Here is an 18,475-nt window from a genome sequence, read left to right on the forward strand (position 1 = left end):
TTTTCCAACTATTTTCCATCTGATGTTGGTTGAATCCGCAGATGCGGAACCCAAAGATTGTATAATAAGTAAAGGCATTTTATAAATGTGAGGAAGGATCATAGTTTCAACAGGATAGGATACCAGATAAGGAATTAAAATCAATATAAAATGCCTAAACATTTTCCTCTTCTTTCTTGCTCAAAAAAAAAAAAAAAAAAAAGCAGATACTTAAGTAACCACCTAGAAATCCACGTGTAATCTTTGTTCTTTGTCCATGTATCTTGATGGAAAAGGATAAGACACTTATTCCCAGAGCAGAAAGAAGCTCATTTCTCCCAACCCTGATCATTACGACAGAGTCAGTGTGAAGGATGTGAGACAAACATGGCAAAGACTGCAGGGTTTGGAATGAAACTACTGCAGAAGAGCAGTAAAATGCAAACCGAGTCAGATTCATCCGTGAAATATGGAAGAGGGGACTTTAAGGTTCCTGGGGTGGGACAAGGTGGAGAGAGTCTGGCTGATGTCACAGCAGGAGATGCCATCAACCACTCATGAAACCCATGACCTCTTCTGAGACCCAGCTCACTCTCCATTTCTTTCTCTTGCTTCTAGGAATTTAATTCAGGTAACATGAGACGTAAACGTTCAAGAAGTCTCACCTTCCAGAGCCACTTTCGTGATCGTATAGAAATGCTGCTCTCGGCACAGACCTTGGTGGGACAGGTATTGGTGAGTACGTTTCCAGTGACCACTTGCTAAAAGACTTTAGCCACGACTGTGATGCATGGTCCACGTAAAGGCATCTGCTGTTCCCTGGCGGCCTTTCCCAAAACATCACTACCTCCCAACGGCTGTCTCCCTGCATCTGTGGTCTCCAACTTATGCTTCTGCTTGCTTTTTCCTTTGGAGTGAAGAGACTCATTTGGCATTGTGTTTTCTATTTGTTGTCAGTCTATCCCCCAGAAGAAAAACTTTATTAGGGCAAAGGTTGTGTGCATTCTGTTCTCCTTGTATGTAGATGGTTTGTTCTCTTTGTAATGTAGATCGATGCCTGGCATATAGCTGATGCTCAAATAATGTTGGTTTGTAGTGGATTCTCTGCTCTGTAGGGGACAGGTATTTCCCCCTCCTTTGATGCTAACAGCTTCCTTTCTTCAGCGTTGACGTATATACACTACCATATGTAAAACAGATAGCTAGTGGGAGGCTGCTGTATAGAACAAGGGGTTCAGCTCAGTGCTCTGTGATGACCAGGAGGGGTGGGATGGAGGGGTGGCTGGGACGGAGGCTGAAGAGGGAGGGATGTATGTATGCTAATAGCTGATTAATGTTGTTGTACAGCAGAAACCAACACAACATTGTATAGCTATTGTCCTCCAATTAAAAGTAAATTTTCAAAAGCTAGTCTTTTTTGCCTCTGAATATTTATCATTTACTTCCTATTTTCACCCAGGTAAACTCTGATGCATTAAAATTCAATCAAGGCATCATCCCATCAGGGAAATTTTACCTTATCTCCCTAGCTCTCTTGGTAAAGACTCTGCCTGCAGTGCAGGAGACCTGGGTTCAATTCCTGGGTCAGGAAGATCCCCTGGAGAAGGAAATGGCAACCCACTCCAGTATTCTTGCCTGGAAAATCCTATGGACAGAGGAGCCTGGTGGCTGCAGTCCAGGGGTCACAAAGAGTCAGACACGATTTAGCGACTAAACAGCAACCACCATATTAAGCTAAGAGTCCCCACCTCTAGGTTTCTATCATTTCCACTGTTCTTAAAATTATCTGTGCATAAGCCTGTCTCCCCGCACTGCTCCATGCGCTCCTTGAGAGAAAAAGACCATGTCGGGGGGATGGGGGGAAGTTTATACCCCATTGTCTGGAAATAGCAGACGCCCTGTAAATGCATATCACCCTGATCATCATTTCAGTAGTATTGTTTGATCTGAAACATTCAAAATCAGAATCCGTAATGTGAGGGTGTGCTGCCATCACGTGGTAACACAGTGGAAGGAGATGTATGTGAACCAACGACGATCGTCTTTTGTGATTCATACATCGTTCTTTTCTAGAAAACTCAATGTTACTTAATTCAGATCTAACAGCTTTTAAAACTTAAAGTACATAAATAAAATTGCGTTGATGAACTCTGCAGTGAATACTGAGTCATCTGAGAATGTGCCTCTCCTTTTTTTTCTGGTCTCTTTTTTGAAATCCTTAACCCCAAGACCTGTTAAAGAAGGATTTTCTGGTTCTTTTTTTAAAATTTTATCACGGATTTGTTGGTTAGATCTCTTCAAGTGTTCAAATCATGTTAGATTATATGTGGACAATGTTGGGACTAAAGTAGTCAAGGTGACTGGGGTGAGGCAAAAGAGAACTCTACACCGTCTACCATATAAGCACTGCGTATACAGAGTGGGTGGCAAGGAATAAGTGTTGAGTACATGCCAATATATAGTACTTCTTTAATGACGGAAAAATTGTTCTTTTGATCTGACATGGGTTATGATTAAATAGTTGGAAAACAGGAAGCAGAATAGTCTGGCACTGAAAGACAGAATTGAGAGTCTCTGTGAGGGTTCCAAGCAAGTGTGTATGAAAGGATGGGGGGCGGGGAATGGCTCCTTCCTTCCACCCACCCTTCCTTTGTAATTTCCTTTCTTCCTTCTTTTCACAAATATTTATTGTTTGCAACTACATGCGAAGCATATATTCTAGACATGGTGAAAAATGCAGGCGAGAGTCTTACACTTATGGGACTGAAATTCTCGTGGAGGTAGAAATGATAAATATGTACATAAACAGAAAGGATAAATTCAGATGGTTACCAGTGAGAGAATGATGAGGGGTATGTTTGAGAATTTTGGTGGTTTTGGAGTTAGACCACATTAGATGCAGTGATCTGAGAGGAAATCTCTGAAAAGGTAAGATTTGAGCTGATACCTGAAGAATCAGAAGAATAAAGAGATTAAAGAGCAGAAGGAACAAGTTTCCTGTTTGAGAGAAGAGACTTGTGGAAGTAAGGGCTCAAATTACGGTAAATGCCAAATGGGGTTCCTGTGTCAGAGGCCAGGAGGTAGGAGAACAGTGAGGTCTGAGTAGAGATGGGAGGGCCCTGCAATGCGTAGGTTGCTCAAATGGAAGGATTTATTCTGATGCAACAGGGAGTCATTGAGGAGTTTTTAAGAAGCATGGGTTGACACAGTCTAATTATGTTTTAGAAATTCAAGAGGCACTAAAGTTTGAAAATAAAGGAACTGTCAAAGGCAAACTAGTTTGTTTCATGATATACATGTGTGTGTGTGTGTGTGTGTTAATCACTCAGTTGTGTCCAACTCTTTGTGCCCCCATGGACTGCAGCATGCCAGGCCTCCCTGGCCATCACCAACTCCCGGAGCTTACCCAAACTCATGTCCATTGAGTTGGTGATGCCATCCAACCATCTCATCCTCTGTCGTCCCCTTCTCCTCCTGCTCTCAATCTTTCCTAGCATCAGGGTCTTTTCAAATGAGTCAGCTCTTCGCATCATGTGGCCAATCCTTACCTATTGGTTAAGGTGATAGAAGCTGCATTTTGTCCAGGGGCAGAAGAGGCTCTGCCCTCCCCCTACTACCTGTGGTACCCAGCCCAGGTAGAGGTGGCCTTGGCCATCTTGTATTCATCACGCTTCCTTTAGATCATCACTGCGGCTCCCAGAAGCCTCCAGCAGCAACCGTGACACTCCTCAGACAACACCATCCACAGGTACTTTTTCCTCTCGAGGCCAGGAAGCCACCACACTGGTCAGCTCGTATCACAGGGGCCTGGTAGGAATGGGCACCTTTGAGGACGGGTCCCCGCCCATCCCAGGCTCAGTTTCTCAGTGCCCCATGCAAGAGAGTGCAGGAATGGAGTTTGATGTCTCTCTGTTCCTCTGCAGAAACAGTGTGGTACTTCTCAGACTGCTTCCTTTCCACACCTTCATCATTCTGTCCCGGGGTCCTGGCCAATAACTTCAGTTCAGTTCAGTCACTCAGTCGTGTCCAACTCTTTGTGACCCCATGGACTGCAGCACGCCAGGCTTCCCTGTCCATCACCAACTCCCAGAGTTCACTCAAACTCATGGCCATCAAGTTGGTGATGCCATCCAACCATCTCATCCTCTGTCATCCCCTTCTCCTCCCACCTTCAATCTTTCCCAGCATCAGAGTCTTTTCCAATGAGTTGGTTCTTTGCATCAGGTGGCCAAAGTTTTGGAGTTTCAGCTTCAGTATCTATCCTTCCAATGAATATTCAGGGCTGATTTCCTTTAGGATTGACTGGGTGGATCTCCTTGCAGTCCAAGGGACTCTCAAGAGTCTTCTCCAACACCACAGTTTAAAAGCATCAATTCTTCAGCGCTCAGTCATACATGACTACTGGAAAAACCATAGTTTTGACTAGATGGACCTTTGTTGGCAAAGTAATGTCTCTGCTTTTTAATATGCTGTCTAGGTTGGTCATAGTTTTTCTTCCAAGGAGCAAGTGTCTTTTAATTTCATGGCTGCAGTCACCATCTGCAGTGATTTTTGAAGCCAAAAAATGTCTCTCACTGTTTTCATTGTTTTCCCATCTATTTGCCATGAAATGATGGGACCAGATGCCATGATATTAGTTTTGTGAATGCTGAATTTTAAGCCAACTTTTTCACTCTCCTCTTTCACTTTCATCAAGAGACTCTTTAGTTTTTCTTCACTTTCTGCCATAAGGGTGGTGTCATCTGCACATCTGAGGTTATTGATATTTCTCTCGGCAATCTAGATTCCAGCTTGTGCTTCTTCCAGCCCAGCGTTTCTCATTATGTACTCTGCATATAAGTTAAATAAGCAGGGTGACAATATACAGCCTTGACGTACTCCTTTTCCTATTTGGAACCAGTCTGTTGTTCTATGTCCAGTTCTAACTGCTGCTTCCTGACCTGCATACAGGTTTCTCAAGAGGCAGGTCAGGTGGTCTGGTGTTCCCATCTCTTTCAGAATTTTCCACAGTTTATTGTGATCCACACAGTCAAAGGCTTTGGCATAGTCAAGAAAGCAGAAATAGATGTTTTTCTGGAATTCTCTGCTTTTTTGATGATCCAGAAGATGTTGGCAATTTGATCTCTGGTTCCTCTGCCTTTTCTAAAACCAGCTTGAACATCTGGAAGTTCACGGTTCACGTATTCCACAGTTCGTTTCCTCCTAAATCATCATGTTGGTCAATTTCCTGATCACTGGGCTTATTTTCGTCGCTGGAGCAGCTTGGATGAGCTTGGTTTTCCCGAGCTCGTGCTCACACTTCCTCCCCAGTCGGCTCTGCCGAGGGCCACCAGTCGTCTTTCTTGTCAACCTGGAGATCCCTGAACCGTGAACCTTGGCGGCCTCATCTGGCCGGGCGCAGCCTAGAAGCCACATCACGGTACTGCGCATGCCCAGCTCAGTCCCACTGCGCCTGCGCAGCCTGCACCTGGCCAGTCATCTGGGCTGAGTGCTTTTCAACAGGTTATTCAGTTGAATTTCATTTATAAAAACTTCTTCCTCTGAGCACGTCTTTGGTCACATCTCATAGGCCTTGGCAAGTGATATTCTGGTTTTTAGAAATGCCTGATCGTCTTTAAGTTGTTTTAAGTTTTAATTTTGATTTCCTGTTGGATTCCTATTCTATTGAGAAGAAGCGTGCGTGCTTTTGTTTCCTTAGGAATGGAAAACTCTCTTTTCTATTTTGGTGGAATTGATGGACCAAGAATATCACTGCCTTTATGATCTCTAGTTGATGGAATTTATGGGGAAATTCTTTGTTACCTAGTACACGGTCAATTTTTATTACTGTGTAATGGACTTTTGAGAGAATGTTTATGGTTTGACATATAGGCACTATAATTATATGTATTTTCCCTACCCTTAATTAATTACTGACTGCTTGAAAAGGGCATGTCAAAATTTTTCATTCATGATTTTATAGTTTTATCAAATATCTTGCATTTCTATCAGATTTAGATATTTTATATAGCATCAATTGATGCATAGTTACCTATTGTATATCCATGGTTGATAGTGCATTTTACTAATATGAAATATCCATTTTTGTCACATTGACTAGGTGTTTTTTGTCACATTGAGTGGGGATTTTTTGTAGTTTTTTTTTTTTTTAACTCCTGGCATGTTTTGGGATATAATATTAGCATGTAACATTGCTTTCTTTTTATTCATACTTGATTGGGATGTCTTTGCCCAGCATCTTTCAGTCTTTATATCTTATTTCCTCTTATGTGTCTCTTTAAATATCATGTAGCTGGATTTTTGTGTTTATTGATTTAAGAATACATTTATTTGTTAATTTACCAGGAGGATTTAATTATTTTCCTTTATGGTGATCTGTTTTGTTGGTCTTTATAATATTTAGAGATTGAATTTACTGCATAATAGATTATCTAAATATCTGTGGCTTAAGCAAACAAACGGGAGTTCTGTTAGTAAGAAAAGGGAGAGTGGGTGTTGGATAAACAACTAAAACCTTTGTAACGTATTTGTTCCTTACTGGGGAGGCAAAATGACATGGTGATTGAGAATTTTGAAAGACGTGAACTTAAAACATTGGCTTCTGCACTTCATCTTGAGCAGATTAATTTTTCCCAAACTGAACTTCTTTCATATAATGTGAATCAGATCAGATCAGATCAGTCGCTCAGTCGTGTCCGACTCTTTGTGACCCCATGAATCGCAGCAAGCCAGGCCTCCCTGTCCATCAACAACTCCCGGAGTTCACCTAGACTCAGGTCCATCGAGTCAGTGATGCCATCCAGCCATCTCATCCTCTGTCGTCCCCTTCTCCTCCTGCCCCCAATCCCTCCAAGCATCACAGTCTTTTCCAATGAGTCAACTCTTCGCATGAGGTGGCCAAAGTACTGGAGTTTCAGCTTTAGCATCATTCCTTCCAAAGAAATCCCAGGGCTGATCTCCTTCAGAATGGACTGGTTGGATCTCCTTGCAGTCCAAGAGACTCTCAAGAGTCTTCTCCAACACCACAGTTCAAAAGCATCAATTCTTCGGCACTCAGCCTTCTTCACAGTCCAACTCTCACATCCATACATGACCACAGGAAAAACCATAGCCTTGACTATAAACTTCCTTAAAATGCTGCAGGGAGTATTGTAAACCCTTCATTCAGTTAAGTTCAGTTGCTCAGTCGTGTCTGACTCTGAGACCCCATGGACTGCAGCACACCAGGCTTCCCTGTCCATCATCAACTCCAGGAGTTTACCCAAACTCATGTCCATTGAGTTGGTGATGCCATCCAACCATTTCATCCTCTGTCGTCCCCTTCTCCTCCTGCCTCTGATCTTTCCCAGCATCAAGGTCGTGGGTGTACTAAATACTGACAATTGGATGATATCTACATTCCTTATTTGTTGAGGTGAGTGAAATTTGCTCAGTCGTATCCAATTCTGTGACCCCGTGGACTATACAGTCCATGGAATTCTCTAGGCCAGAATGCTGGAGTAGGTAGCCTGTCCCTTCTCCAGTGGATGTTAGTGACCCAGGAATCAAACCGGGGTCTCCTGCATTGCAGGTGGATTTTTTACCAACTGGTCCTCATTTGTTGGTTTTTATTAATTTTATTTCTTTTGCATTTTTGGGGTAATATGAATGGCATTTATTTTAAAAGTCAAACTTTTCCAAAACTTAATTAGAAGAGTACTACTGTTTTTCGGAGAAGGCAATGGCACCCCACTCCAGTACTCTTGCCTGGAAAATCCCATGGATGGAGGAGCCTGGTAGGCTGCAGTCCATGGGGTCGCTAAGAGTCAGAGATGACTGAGCGACTTCACTTTCACTTTTCACCTTCATGCATTGGAGAAGCAAATGGCAACCCACTCCAGTGTTCTTGCCTGGAGAATCCCAGGGATGGAGGAGCCTGGTGGGCTTCCGTCTATGGGGTCGCACAGAGTCGGACACGACTGAAGCGACTTAGCAGCAGCAGTACTGTTTTTATAATTTTGCAAATGTCTTTACTGTCTGGTCTAGTTCAAGACAGCTAGAATCTTAAATTTGTTTCTACAGGCAGTATGTTGTTTTGAAACATGCCAAGAAAACCCAGCTTCATGTAGGTCTGTAGTTAGAAAATAAATGCTGCTGCTGCTGCTAAGTCGCTTCAGTCGTGTCCGACTCTGTGCGACCCCATGGACCACAGCCCACCAGGCTCCCCTGTCCCTGGGATTCTCCAGGCAAGAACACTGCAGTGGGTTGCCATTTCCTTCTCCAAAACATGAAAGTGAAAAGTGAAAGTGAAGTTGCTCAGTCATGTCCAACTTAGCGACCCCATGGACTGCAGCCCACCAGGCTCCTCCATCCATGGGGATCTCCAGGCAAGAGTACTGGAGTAGGGTGCCATTAAATGATCTCACAGATTTCCTTTGAGAAGCCTTTGGGATTCCTAGAGCTGAGTCCTCAGATCACACTTTGATAGTATGCCGAGGTCCAGCCCCGGCTGATCCAGGGTATTCGAAGGGGAGACGGCATCGGCGACTATTTATTTATTTATTTATCAAAGATATAAAGAATAATAGAATGAGGATAGCTCAGTAGGAATTCAGTGGAGAAAAGAAGCTGAATAGCTTGGTTTATGCGGAAAATCAATATAACCTGTGACACCAGGTTAGCTCTGACCACGGAGGCCGCAGGCACCCTCTCGAATAGCGGAAGGTGCCCCACCTTAGACACCTTCTCAAGTGGGTCTTAGAAGCCCAGGCAAATAAATGGTCGCAGAGGATATCCGCACTCCAGATGGAGACTCAGCTGGAAGTTAAGGGGAAGAATGACATGGGGAGACCAAGCATTGGTGAGCAAGGCCTGTAGCTTTATTTTCAACAGGGGCTTTTATACGCTAAGTTACACATAGAGGATAATAGGGGATGCAAAGTCAGCAGTCTTTGATCCTTATCAAAAACTAGGGTTTCTATCCTGCAAATTTATCGTATACAAATGGTTTAGGTGATTTACATCATTTTCTGGCCAGAAGGCCTATTAACATTTTATGACTCTTGACAAAGACTTATCAACAAAGACTTATTTTCTCTAAGAGTAATTATTTTAAGGTTTGGCGCCATCTTCCGAAGATAAAATTGCATGCCTATAGGGCGGATGTGTAATGGGTTTACAACAAAGAAAAGAATTTATTACCTTAAGGGTCTAAAATTACTAACACCAAGGCCACTGCTTATTTTTTCTACATACCAACTGTATTAATTAATACACATTCAAGGATACAATTCAGGGGATGTGAAAACTTGACAACAAGCATTGGCTCATCAATGAAATCTTTTACTAGTTTTATTCTGACAGTTTCTAACTCTCTGAGAGGCTCTAAGCTATTTGAATATCTTAAGCTTCCCGTGCCTCTCGAAGCTGGGAGACTGTAAACAATCGTGTGCATAGCTGTAGGAGTCCGGGTAAACTTGCCAGGCGAGTTAGAGAGCTATCTGAGGGGTCTGGATTTAAACACTCCTAATGCCCAGGAACTTTATTAATTGGAGCTGTAAGTTAACTCTTTGACAGAGAGAGCGAGATGGTGGTGGGGGACAGCCCCCAGTAAAGTCAGAGGTGAGAGCACAAAGCAATAAAGTAGGCAGACTCTGGTTTTTTGGGGGTAGATGCTCGAGAATATCCAGGGGGACTCCTGAGGCTCGATCCCGCCTTTGTGTATGCCGAGCCTCCTTCCTCATGACCTTTGTCACGAGTGGAATGTCTCTCGCCGGCTCCCGGCAATAGTATGTGGAAGGAATGTGCAGTTTGGGACCAGAGAGGGCAGAGGGCTTTACCTAGCTCTGGGCTCATCCCCTGCCTCGTTCCCCCAGAGGCCTGTGTTTGCCTGGCAGCATTAGCTTCTGGCCTGTGAGCTCTGAATCCATCAGCCTACGGCATCAAGGGGAGCCACTGGTGCGTCTCCACCCTCCCAGGTGAAGCGGCTTAGACTACAGTGTTGCAACTGGCCTGACCATGTTGTAAGTGGCCATGGAACAGCAAACAGACCCACTATTAGTATTCCCATGACAGATTTCTGGATTTCAGCTACCTTTTCTGCCTATCTGTTTTGGATGTGGTTGTTGGTTTAAACCCCTCTCAGTGTTAGTGACAAGCCTCTAGCAGTTGGGCTGAATTAATTGTGGTTAAGTCAATACACAAGTGGCCTCGTGAGTGTTGAAATTGTTATTGTTGTTGTTGCTTTGTCGCTAAGTCGTGTCTAACTCTTTTGCAACTCCATGGACTATAGCCCACCAGGCTCTTCTGTCCATGGGATTTCCCTGGCAAGATTATTGGAGTGGGTTGCCATTTCCTTCTTCGTCTTTTGCATCTTTTGACTTGGGTTTTTCCATTTTTAATAGAATATCATAAGCATTTCAGTAAATGAAGTTCAGAACAAACTCCCCATCTATATTTCTCTCCAATCATACCTCTGCGTGTTTTATATCTGTATACTGCTCTCCCATGAGACTATTGGCACATTTTTCCTCCACACCACCCCTCTTTCCTTCCTGAAATTGTTGCATTAATCTGAACATTCAGTTCCAGATTGCTACTGTTTTTTAGGGGCTTTGTTTTGTTTTGTTTTTGGCTTTTAGCATTGTACAACTCATTAGATTTCCTTCTTAATATTTTCTTTAGAGTTAAAAATTCCATTAATTTTACCTGTTTTATTAGGCATCGCTTTTCTTACGTAACTTATTTTAACTTTCTATTTTTTTTTTCTTGAGTACTTGCCACATTCGTTTGCAAGGGAAACTGTAGGTGTGTACTTTCTGAATTCTTGGATGTCCAAGAATTCTTTTCTGTTGCTCTCAGAAGTAAACTATAATTTGGCTGGGTTTAGAATTCTTGGCTTATAATCCTTTTCCCTAAAATCTCTGGAAGTGCTGTTCCAAAGTGTCCTGGCTCCTTAAGGATACTTGCTAGATGCATGTCCTTGCTTCTGGTCTCTGAATCCCCCCTCTCTCCTCTGCTTTGGCATGTGAGGCTAGTGCTCAGCAGCCACAGGTCCCTTGTCAGCTCCCTTGTGCTCTAGAGTGGGGGGAGGAACTGCTCCTTCTGTGTTTTGCGTCTGTTTTTTTTCAGCCTCACTTCATCAAAGTTTTTTCACTCCAGCAGCCATGTCTGGTTTCCATTTCCAGTTTTTGCCAACACTGCTGGAACCAAAGCTCACTAGCCAATCCAGGATGCCTCCGCCCAAGTCTGAAGCCCACCTCCAAGGGCACCTCTTTTAAGATGCTAAATACTGAGAATCCTGACCTTTCTTTGTTGATCTCCCAGCACCCGGGGGTACAGCTTCTTGCAATACTGCCTGTGTTACCCCATGTTCCTCTGCCTTTCCAATCCTCCAGTACTGTTTCACAGATTTTTAGAATTTCACCGGAACACTAATGGGAATTCTGAAATGTTTGATTATATATTCTGTGTTCACTCTTTCCCTGGAAGTTATGTAGTCTGTTTTGTCGGCCCGATCTTCCTGTTTTCTTATCCTTTCTATGTAATTGTCAATTTTCTGTTGTCTGCTCATTTTCACAAAGGAAGATCTAGGGTTTTCATAGTGCCCCTTGTCAACTGCATTGGCGGCTGTTTGTATTCTGAAGACACCCATAACCATCCACCAGCTGAACAGGGGTTTTAAGCCCCACTGGGGTTTCCCAGGTGGTTCAGTGGTAAAGAATCTGCCTGCCAGTGCAGGAGATACAGGAGACATGGGTTTGATCCCTGGGTCGGGAAGATCCCTTGGAGAAGGAAATGGCAACCCACTCCAGTATTCTTGCCTGAAAAACCCCATGGAAAGAGGAGCCTGGTGGGCTACAGTCCTTGGGGTCTCAGAGAGTTGGACTGAGCATGCACACACGCAGGTAGAAATCAAAGCCCAGATGGAGGGCTTCCCACCTCTCCCAGCCAGCCAGCACTTCCAGACTCTGCTCCTTCAACCCAAGGGAAATTCCTAAGTCTTCTCAGAATATCTCCCATTTTCACCTGAACAGCCTTCACAAGCTGTTAGCTCCCAGAGCCTTACTCTGCTTTGGTACACATTTTGTTGTTTGTTACACATAATTTCTGGATCATCCTTTTTACATTTACATCCTTTTTACTTTTTACATGAAGTTGATGTTCTTCTTGAATAAAGCTAAAATTTCCCTCTTTTATTTATTTTTTTGTTAATTTCTATGTTGTGGATTGCTGTAAATATATGGCCTTGCCACCATGTTTCTGGAGATTTGTCAATACATGATTTACACATGAATAATCACTTATGGAATTTAGCCTTGGAGAAAAATATGTAATTATATGTAAGGAGGAGGAAAAATATTTCATGAAAACTATTAATAATGATTAATCTACTGATATATATATATATATATATTTTATATATATATTCACCCCCAACATATTTTCCTGAACTTCAGACTACATTTGCAACTGAATATCTCCATGAGACCCACTAACTTAGTGATGTCTCCATTGATTCATGATTCAGATGTTAGAACTGACAGTAAGAGTTGAGACCCCAAGAAAAATAGATGTCAGTAACTCCCAGTAAGCTACAGCTTCTGCCACTTACAAAGCAGTTGAAAGAAAACCATTTGAAAGTCTTAGCATCTTGACCAATCCCATGTAAATCAGGGTAAATTGGGAATTGGAGGGAGCTCTTATTGTGGCGGGGTGGTGGTTGGGGCGGGGGGGCATGGAACTTTCCTCTCCTGGCAAGTGATAGACCACTTAGAAAGATCAGATTGCATCTCTTAGAACTTTGGGGATGCAGAAGCTGAGTCTGGTTCATTGGTGAAGAGAGATGGCCACCCTGAAGACAATCGGTCCTTAAGGAAAGCCCCATGCCCCCCGCCCCAACCACCACCCCACCACAATAAGAGCTCCCTCCAATTTCCAATTTACTGATCACCTCCTCTTGGCAGAGAACTCAAATTCTGGTTCTGGTCTGGTCTGATTTCTGGTAGGGCCGAGTTCCAGTCCTCCCTTCTCTGGAGTCCCAGAGAAAAGTCCCATAACGCCTGGGTATCTGCAGGTGGCAGGAGGCGTCTGTAAGGCCACCCCTTTCGGCACCCCCCCACCCCCCGCCTCCTCCTCCTTCTTCTTTCAACTTGGCTTCCTTTCCTCTCTTGAAATGTTTGATGTTAGTACTTGGATCTGAAGTTCTGTGTCTCTATAGGAGGTTTTCTGAGAGACTGTATTCTTGTATTTAAGGGCTTCCCTGGTGGTGCAGAGGTTAAAGCGTCTGCCTGCAATGTGGGAGACCTAGGTTCAATCCCTGGGTCAGGAAGATCCCCTGGAGATGGAAATGGCAACCACCCCAGTACTCTTGCCTGGAGAATCGATGGATGGAGGAGCTTGGTGGGCTACAGTCCACGGGTCGCAAAGAGTCGGACGCAACTGAGCGACTGCACTTTCCTTTCACTTTCACTTTTCTAGTGTTTCTTGGGGCACAGGGTGCTCGAGCTGGTCCCTGGGCCACACATGGGTCACGGGGGAGAGTCTTCTGGAACCTGTCCAAGTAGGCCTCTGGAGGGAGGAGTCCCAGCAGAATCAGGAGTGGGAAGTGCACTGAGAAAGGAGTTGTGAGCAGCCAGCGAGAGAAGATGCTTCCACTCAGCGCAGGAGAACCGCAGTGGGGACACTTAGCTTTAAATATTATCTAGATGGCAGCCAGTCTGCCCCCTCACCTTGCACTTCTGATCTTTTCAATTGCTCTCCTTTCTTTTCCTAGCACGCATCTTCTCACATATCACCTAAGGTACGTGTTAATTACTTCATTGTCCAGACCCTGAGCTCCATAGGGCAGGGATCTTTGTGTATATTTGTGACAGATATATCCCAATCCCCAGAATGATTCTTGGGGCATGAGAGGTACGAAACAAATAGCTGTTGAATAGGAATAGAAATTAAATCGGGATCTCTACAGAGCAATGAATCAACCCAGGAAAGCAAACTAACACCTCCCTTGCCTGGAGAGCCCAAGGGTGAGAGCCTAGTGATCTAACACCAGCCAGGTCCAACATTTCTGGCTGTTACCTGTCCTACCTCCCCTTTCGATTCACTGCCTGACACTGATCATGAATCTCAAATCTCTAGAGGCCAGAGGCAGCCTAGTTACTAGGCTGGTGCTGCTACTGCGGCTAAGTTGCTTCAGTCGTGTCCGACTCTGTGCGACCCCATAGACAGTAGCCCACCAGGCTCCCCCGTCCCTGGGACTCTCCAGGCAAGAACACTGGAGTGGGTTGCCATTTCCTTCTCCAATGCATGAAAGTGAAAATTGAAAGTGAAGTCGCTCAGTCGTGTCCGACTCTTCACGACCCCACGGACTGTAGCCTACCAGGCTCCTCCATCCATGGGATTTTCTAGGCAAGAGTCCTGGGGTGGGTTGCCATTGCCTTCAACTAAAAAACAAAAAAGCTTAATAGAGAAAAGACATTGACCACTTTTCAAATACAGGTAGCCTGTCCAAAAGGCACCTGAGTTGGAGGGGAGTGAAGCTTTAATTGTAAATAAAATTCTGAGTTTTACACTGGACTGAACATATTTTTTTTAATGTTTGGAAACTAGAACTAACTGATTGTGTATAATTGATCTAAAAAATCACGGAGGCTGCAAAAGATTTCATCCAAATGCACTGAAGATTCTGAATGGGTAGATTTCTCATTGCACTCCACAAGTTCTTATTTTACAGACCGGATACATTGGCAAGTTCAAGCACTTGTTCTTCTCTTCTCACTTTATAGCACATTCTCTCCTGTCAAGAGTCTGATCGTCCTTTAGAGGGGCAGGTTTGGGACTGTTTCTTCTCCACCATCACTGGCAATTCAAATTCAGAGTCCTAGTCCAAATTCAGGCCCTCATTTTCTAGCGTGTAATAAAGTGAATAACACATATTAAGCACTATAAATGTTTGGTGAATGCGTGAGTGAACGATAGGACTTCCAGAGCTCAGAAAACCTTAGAAGCAGCAGAAAGGACCAATTGTTTATTCTGAACTGTGTGAAAGTTAAAATTAAGGAAGTTATGGGAGGATACAGGTTCATTTATTGATTATAGTAAAGGTCCAGTCAGTTTTTATTTAAATTTGTCATTTATTTAATTTTTTTATTGTTGTAAAATTCACATAACATAAAACATATGCTCCTAGCCATACTCAGCTGGAAAGCTCAGTGGCACTAAGTATAGTCACATTGTTGTGACTCTCACCATCATCTGTCTCCCAAATTTCACCTTCCTAAACTGAAACTCTGTCCCCATTGAACACTAACTCCCCATCCCCCCCACCCACCCCTCTCCCAGCACCTACCAATGTACTTTCTGACTCTATAAATTCAACTTCTCCAGGCATGTCATACAGGTGGACTCAAACAGCATTTGTCTGAACCAATCCATTTTTCTTGAATGAATGAATGAATGTTTGAAAAAATGGCCACAGATATATAAGGAAGGGAAAAAGGGAAAACATAATTTTGTTGGTATGTTTATTCATCTATGTTCATGTTAACAAAATGGATCTGTACATCTCTCTCTCTCTTTTTTTTTTTTTTTTCCAGGTTATCCTTGTCTTTGTCCTAAGCATCGGGTCTCTTATAATCTATTTCATCAACTCTACTGAGTGAGTAAATTTCCCCAGTCTTGTCTGCTTATATCAGTAGGCTGCCAGCTAATTTGGAATTTTCTCTCAGGAATAATGTTTAATATACTTTCACAGATACTCACACACAGAAGCTCATAAAAAAGGATAAGTGTTTCGTTTCCCCCAGAAAGTACTAAACCCAGCTCCACACACACATACACACACACACACAAATGCATGCGTTTCCTCTGTATCCTGTCATTCTGCACTGCTAGAAGCTGGGGTGCTGTGCATAAGACTGTTTTAGTTTCTGGGACTACAAGCCTCTAGCTGTTACCCCTCCTTTGGATCCTCTATGTGGGCCATACAGCCTTTGGGCTCCTTAGGTGTTGACGCAGAAGTTCGGTAGGCATTTCAGCGTTTCTCATAGATTTCAGACAAGTTTGGATGGTCTTGAGAAAATTCTAGCCCTCGTCAGGAACATAGGAGCACATTATCCTGTGTTCTTCCCTGCAGGCACTCCCCTCACTTCTGCCACAGTCAGGACAGCCTCTGGGACACAGCCCAACAGAGTCTGAACTCCATGCTGATCCTCTGGGAACTGTACTGGGCTCCAGCTAAAGTAAAATGAGATTACAGGGCCACACAAGTCAGGCAACTTCAGAGATCTTACAAAAACTAGTCATCTTTGCTTCGTGAATTCCTTACTGATCTATTAGGAATGTTTTCTTGGAATTTGGTTCAGATCAGTTCATTTGACCTGGAGTAGCTCTCTCTCAGAAGTATACTGAAGCCAAAATGTCCTGGCTGGGTAGATGGTCTTGCAAACCTTAAAAAGCCATGTAAGCCATGTGCCGCTCAATCCCATTGATAAAATGGAAATGCAACCAACAAACCCTATGAAAAGAAGAGCAGGTAATTCTGTTTTTCTTAGCTCCATTCATAGTGCGGTGGTTTTGTTCATGCAGACCTCTGCTCCCAAGAGAAAAGTAATTTCCTCGAGATGTGCACATAAGAGTCTGGGTTGACCATTCATGGTAAATAAATAGAAAATTGCCCACCTATTCTCTATTGTGTCCTCTGTGGTCACAGCTTTTAAAATGTCCATCTTTATAAACTGTCCTTGTTTCTTTTCTAGCCCAGTAAGAAGCTGTTCTTCATACAAAGACAGAACCATCCCGATTGATTTGACCTTCAACGCTTTCTTTAGTTTCTATTTTGGGCTGAGAGTAAGTACCTATACCTATCGAATGTTGGAGTAAACAGAGGCGCTCACTGGCATGTCCAGAAGAGATCTGTGTGATACTAGGAGATGCCTTCCTCAGACAATCTGCCTCGGCTCTCAGGCTCTACAGCCAGAAGGTCTAGGTCCTGAATTGTCAAAGTTATAATGAGACCCCAAAACTCTCACCTGCGCTTGAGCCTGTAAACCAGGCCAACAATGTCAGCATGAGTGGAAAGGATTCCTTTAGAAAATATCATCGTCCTGTCATCCTGAATTTTTCTCACTGGCTTCCCACCTGCCACCGAGTAAGAGCAACTAGTAATCACAAAATAGCAGAACCTGGGTAAGAAGCCTCTGAAATTGTCATCTGCTCCACTGATGGCTTCTGTGCCATATAACTCCATAAAATACTCTGTGCTTTTAACTTTGTTGCATTCATATATTCAGTAGTTCTCTCATTCCACAAGCAATTTTTGAGGGCCCACCCTAGATCTAGATTTTAGATTTATCTATTCCATGTTTTAGAGAGATGTGTATGTATATATACATATATATGTACACACACTCTCACATATGTGCATATATACGTGCAAACATGTGTACACATATATGTGTATAAATATGCATGTATTTTTAAGGATATATATGTATTTCTATGACCTCGCTTCAAAATTTATTCAACCGCAATAGCCATCACAATCTTATTTTTATAGCAGATCCTCCCTTCTGGAAGTGCTTCCTTTCTTAATCTAAATAGGGAAATTCATAAACACAGCCTTGGCCAGCCGAACTTGTAGACCTTTTCTATTGAAGACCACACATAAATATACATTATCTGTTGTGTGTCTGTGCTCAGTCAGTCATGTCCGACTCTTTGCGACCCCATCAATTGTAGCTCACCAGGCTCCGCTGTCAGAATTTTCCAGGCAAGAATACCGGAGTGGGTTGCCATTTCCTCCTCCGGGGAATCTTCCTAACCTTGGGATCAAACTTGCATCTCTTGCCTCTTCTGCACCCACAGGCAGATTCTTCACCACTATGTCACCTATATAGTTATATAAATACATATAAGTGTATATGCATATATATATATATATATATATATATAATGTATGTATGTGATACAATGAGTTCAGAGCTTCAGTTAATGAATGAAAAGTACCTGGAAAAAGCCACTTTAGTGTTCACTGTAAAATTCTTGAGGGTAACAGAATTCAGGGTCTTGTGCTTTTATTTCATAGTTTCTGGCAGCAGATGACAAGGTCAAGTTCTGGTTGGAGATGAATTCGATTGTAGACATCTTTACCATCCCACCCACGTTTATTTCTTATTACTTGAAGAGTAACTGGCTAGGTAAGTGAATTGTGGGAGTTAGAAGCAATTTCCAAAAAAATTTAAAAAAAACCCTCAACATTCATTCCGAAGTATTCTTTATTTACTTTCAAAGCCTGTGTGCACTCAGTTGCTCAGTCATGTCTGACTCTGCGACCATATGGACTGTAGCCCGCCAGGCTCCTCTGTCCATGGGATTCTCCAGGCAAGAATACTGGAGTGGGTTGTCATGCCCTCCTCCAGGGGATCTCCCTGCCCCAGGGACCGAACCCTCATCTCTTGCATCTTCTACATTGGCAGGTGGATTCTTTACTACTGCGCCACCTAGGAAGCCCCCATTT

General features: G+C 43.3%; 1 protein-coding gene across 1 annotated transcript in view; it reads left to right on the forward strand.

Moving 5' to 3' along the window:
* The first annotated feature begins 366 nt into the window (after positions 1-366).
* The window catches only part of LOC147343750 (potassium channel subfamily U member 1-like), a 53,691-nt gene continuing 35,582 nt past the window's right edge, over positions 367-18,475 (forward strand). The window contains exons 1-3 of the mRNA XM_086380420.1: positions 367-477; positions 598-714; positions 18,044-18,155. Coding sequence (XP_086236546.1) covers positions 367-477; positions 598-714; positions 18,044-18,155 — 340 coding nt within the window. The remainder of the gene's footprint in view (positions 478-597; positions 715-18,043; positions 18,156-18,475) is intronic.

This window comes from Bos grunniens, chromosome 27, assembly GCF_055505025.1.
Source record: "Bos grunniens cultivar Pamir isolate PY7600 chromosome 27, Bosgru_T2T1.0, whole genome shotgun sequence".
Classification (NCBI taxonomy): Eukaryota; Metazoa; Chordata; class Mammalia; order Artiodactyla; family Bovidae; genus Bos; species Bos grunniens.